The sequence below is a fragment of the Onthophagus taurus genome, unplaced genomic scaffold (genome assembly GCF_036711975.1).
Source record: "Onthophagus taurus isolate NC unplaced genomic scaffold, IU_Otau_3.0 ScKx7SY_15, whole genome shotgun sequence".
Taxonomy (NCBI): domain Eukaryota; kingdom Metazoa; phylum Arthropoda; class Insecta; order Coleoptera; family Scarabaeidae; genus Onthophagus; species Onthophagus taurus.
This window is the reverse complement of record NW_027248940.1, coordinates 1,545,659-1,548,673: the sequence shown is the minus strand read 5'-3', so window position 1 is coordinate 1,548,673 and position 3,015 is coordinate 1,545,659. Positions and strand designations below refer to the sequence as shown.

Below are 3,015 nucleotides of genomic sequence, written 5' to 3'. Positions count from 1 at the left end.
TATATAATATATAGTACTTTAGTTATTACTATGGAGGTAGTTGCACAGGCAAAGGGAATATAATTCCCACCATAGAAATAATAATAATAAAATATATGTATATTTTGGTTTCTTATCTCATAATGTAACTAAATCCAGGATTAGTTTTAAATTATCGCCTTTAAATCATTATACCCTATAAAGGGATAAAAGACACAGCTTATCGGGTAGCGTGGCTGGGTACACTGAAGTTAATGTAATAGAGTAACCAGTTACAATCCGTTTCACCACTCACCAGCTTTATAATAACAAAGCCAAGCATCCTCGCAGCACAGGAAGCGACATCCTCTACGTGCGGTAAAAACGATAGTCTGTCATCAATAGTTACTCCCAGATCTCTGATAGAAGTCAACTTAAACAGGCGTAAATGTGACAGCACTACATTTCATTTAAGATCATCGGCATAGGCCAATACATCAGACTTAAATATGTTTAATAAGCCAAACCAAGTACAAACCAAAAACTCTCGAAAAATAATCGGCAAAAGCGTTAACTATATTATGGGAAGTATCGTAGATGCACCCGTCCAAAGCCATTTTACCAAGGAGTCGCGTAGTCATAGTTTTATGCCTAACATAATTTCAGAAGCTGCGAGGATCCGAGCGTAGTGACTGCTCAGCATTACTTGTAAAGGCTATATACGAATCAGAGATCTTTTACTTTATCGAGTATCTCAATCTTCCAAACTCTGCGTGATAAAAATCACATTTAGTTCTCTTCCACTTTCTTCTATAGAATTCTTTTAACTTTAAAATAGGGTATTTAGAAGTATGATACGCTCTTTTTGGAAGACTAATTGCGCAGCATCATCAGCTGATCAACAACGGACCAATTTGTTTCGAGGAAATCACCATACAAGTCATGAAAGTTGGTTCTGCGAAAATCATAACGACTGCCACAAGCTGAAAAATTTGATTGATGCGAGTAAGTTTATGCTAATATTTAAGGCGGGGTGATACAAATCTTCAGATACAAGAGACAGGTCATCACGAACGACCTCGAACTGATGCTCAGTGTTCAACAATCTTTCAGCACATCATTCAGTTGACACAGGTTTAGAAAATCACAGACACTTCGAAACGCCTGTGTTCTTCCATAACCGACAGTAGCACCAGGACCCTTAACATAATCAATTAAATTATGTTAAATTGAAAAAGTACCCGATTTTTTAAGGTGCCGGAAACTTTGACCACTTTGCGATTTTTTTTTCTCAAAAACTATCCAACGAAAAGAATCGGAAAAGATGGTCCTGGTGCATGTTCCACAGATCGGACGTCGCGCCTTTATTTCTGTATGTAAGTAAAATAGAGGCGCGACGTACTATCTAGAACGCATCATTTTTTCCAATTTGACGGAACCCCCCTCTCCCCGCAGGGCTTATTCCTGTTTCTTTTTAATTTATAATTTGCTTAAATCGCCCTAAAAAAAATTAGAGAGATATAACTTTGAAAAACTGACGATGGCAACAAACCTCTCAGCAACAAACTTTTACCTGTAATTTCCTACCTACTTTCTTAGCTGACATCTTCCTTGTTATTAGAGATAGAGAAAAACTAAATGCGTCATTTGAAAGCTTAACTCTGTCTCTATCTAAAACCATGAGATACATCAACTAATAAATTGATGCATCAATAAAGAAAGAACAACACCGCTCTGCACGTAAAATAGCACAAAATATTCAGCCCTACACGCAGAAACGCTTAATTGCTCTTGCTCTAAATAATTTTCTTATTGGGGAAAACATAGAATACATTATTAAAAAATTGCTATTACTCTATATATTACGTTATTCAGATATTAATACAAAAAGTCGTAAACAATTCATAGAAATTTGTTATTATAATGTTGTTTTGAATATATTTACATTACTAAATAACCGGTTTACATTGAAAATATCTTTTAAGAAGAGCTACTCACCAGGTGCTCTTCATATCTCGTGTAACGTGCAACCATGAAGAATCAGTTGAAATCCTTCGTTTTAATCTTTATTATTGGAGCGGTTAGCGCCAGATTGAGCGATGAAAGTCAGTTTCAACAATGTTAATTAAATATTTCCTAATTAAAATCATTAAACAGAGTGTAAGGAGTACCACCAAGATCCCAATGTCAAAAAGGATACCTTAATATCCGAGTTTCCTCATTTAGGATTGTTGGGATACAAAGATGACGATATCATCAAATATAATTGTCCCGCAACTTTAATAAGCGAATCAGTCGCTGTATCGCCAGCTTATTGCATGGTTAATACCCAGTAAGTTAAAAAAAATAATTTACAAAATTATTAATTATTAATTTTTAGGGGACCGCCTCAGTATTTACTCTTTGGTACATCAAATTCAAGCGATAACAACAATAGTAAACTTTTAAATATCACCGAAATCTTAGTTCACCCAAATTACACAAGAACCAACTCAGTTCATCAACATACATTGGCCCTCGTTAAATTTTCACCTCCAATAATAGCCAATGATAACATAAAACCCGGTTGTTTATACACAAAATCAGTCGATGATAAACAAACATTAACTGATTTGCTTTGGACGAGGTCGGGGTCAGATCGGGTCTTATTTAAAGTCGATGCTTCAATTATACCGACGGATTCTTGTATTGAAAGTTATAAGAAGCAAAAAATAACGATTGATGATTATTTCTTTTTGTGCGTTCTTCGCAAATTTAATAGGGAATACGTTGTAATTATTTTAATTAATTAATTAAGAGTTGTTAAATATGACTGTTTTAGCAAAACATTGGGGGAGCTTCCCATGTTGTAGAAGATGACGTGCCTAAAATCGTTGCGATTGATAATTTTGGACCGAGAATTCCTAGCAAGGAACTCCCCGATGTTTCAACGAAACTTTATAATTATCTGGATTGGATTGAAGAGAACGTTTGGAAGAAATAAAAAATTGTATCTCAATAACTAATTGAGATATTATCATGTGTTGTATAGAATTTTGAAGCAAATTTATATAATTT

The 3,015-nt window shown here is 34.6% G+C and overlaps 1 protein-coding gene across 1 annotated transcript; it reads left to right on the top strand.

The window, feature by feature from the left end:
* Positions 1-1,948: 1,948 nt before the first annotated feature.
* LOC111422578 (serine protease snake-like) lies at positions 1,949-3,015 on the top strand. The gene is made up of 4 exons (XM_023055780.2): positions 1,949-2,063; positions 2,116-2,290; positions 2,339-2,729; positions 2,780-3,015. Exons 1-4 carry the CDS (start codon positions 1,991-1,993, stop codon positions 2,939-2,941), a joined length of 801 nt encoding a protein of 266 aa, XP_022911548.2. The 5' UTR covers positions 1,949-1,990; the 3' UTR covers positions 2,942-3,015.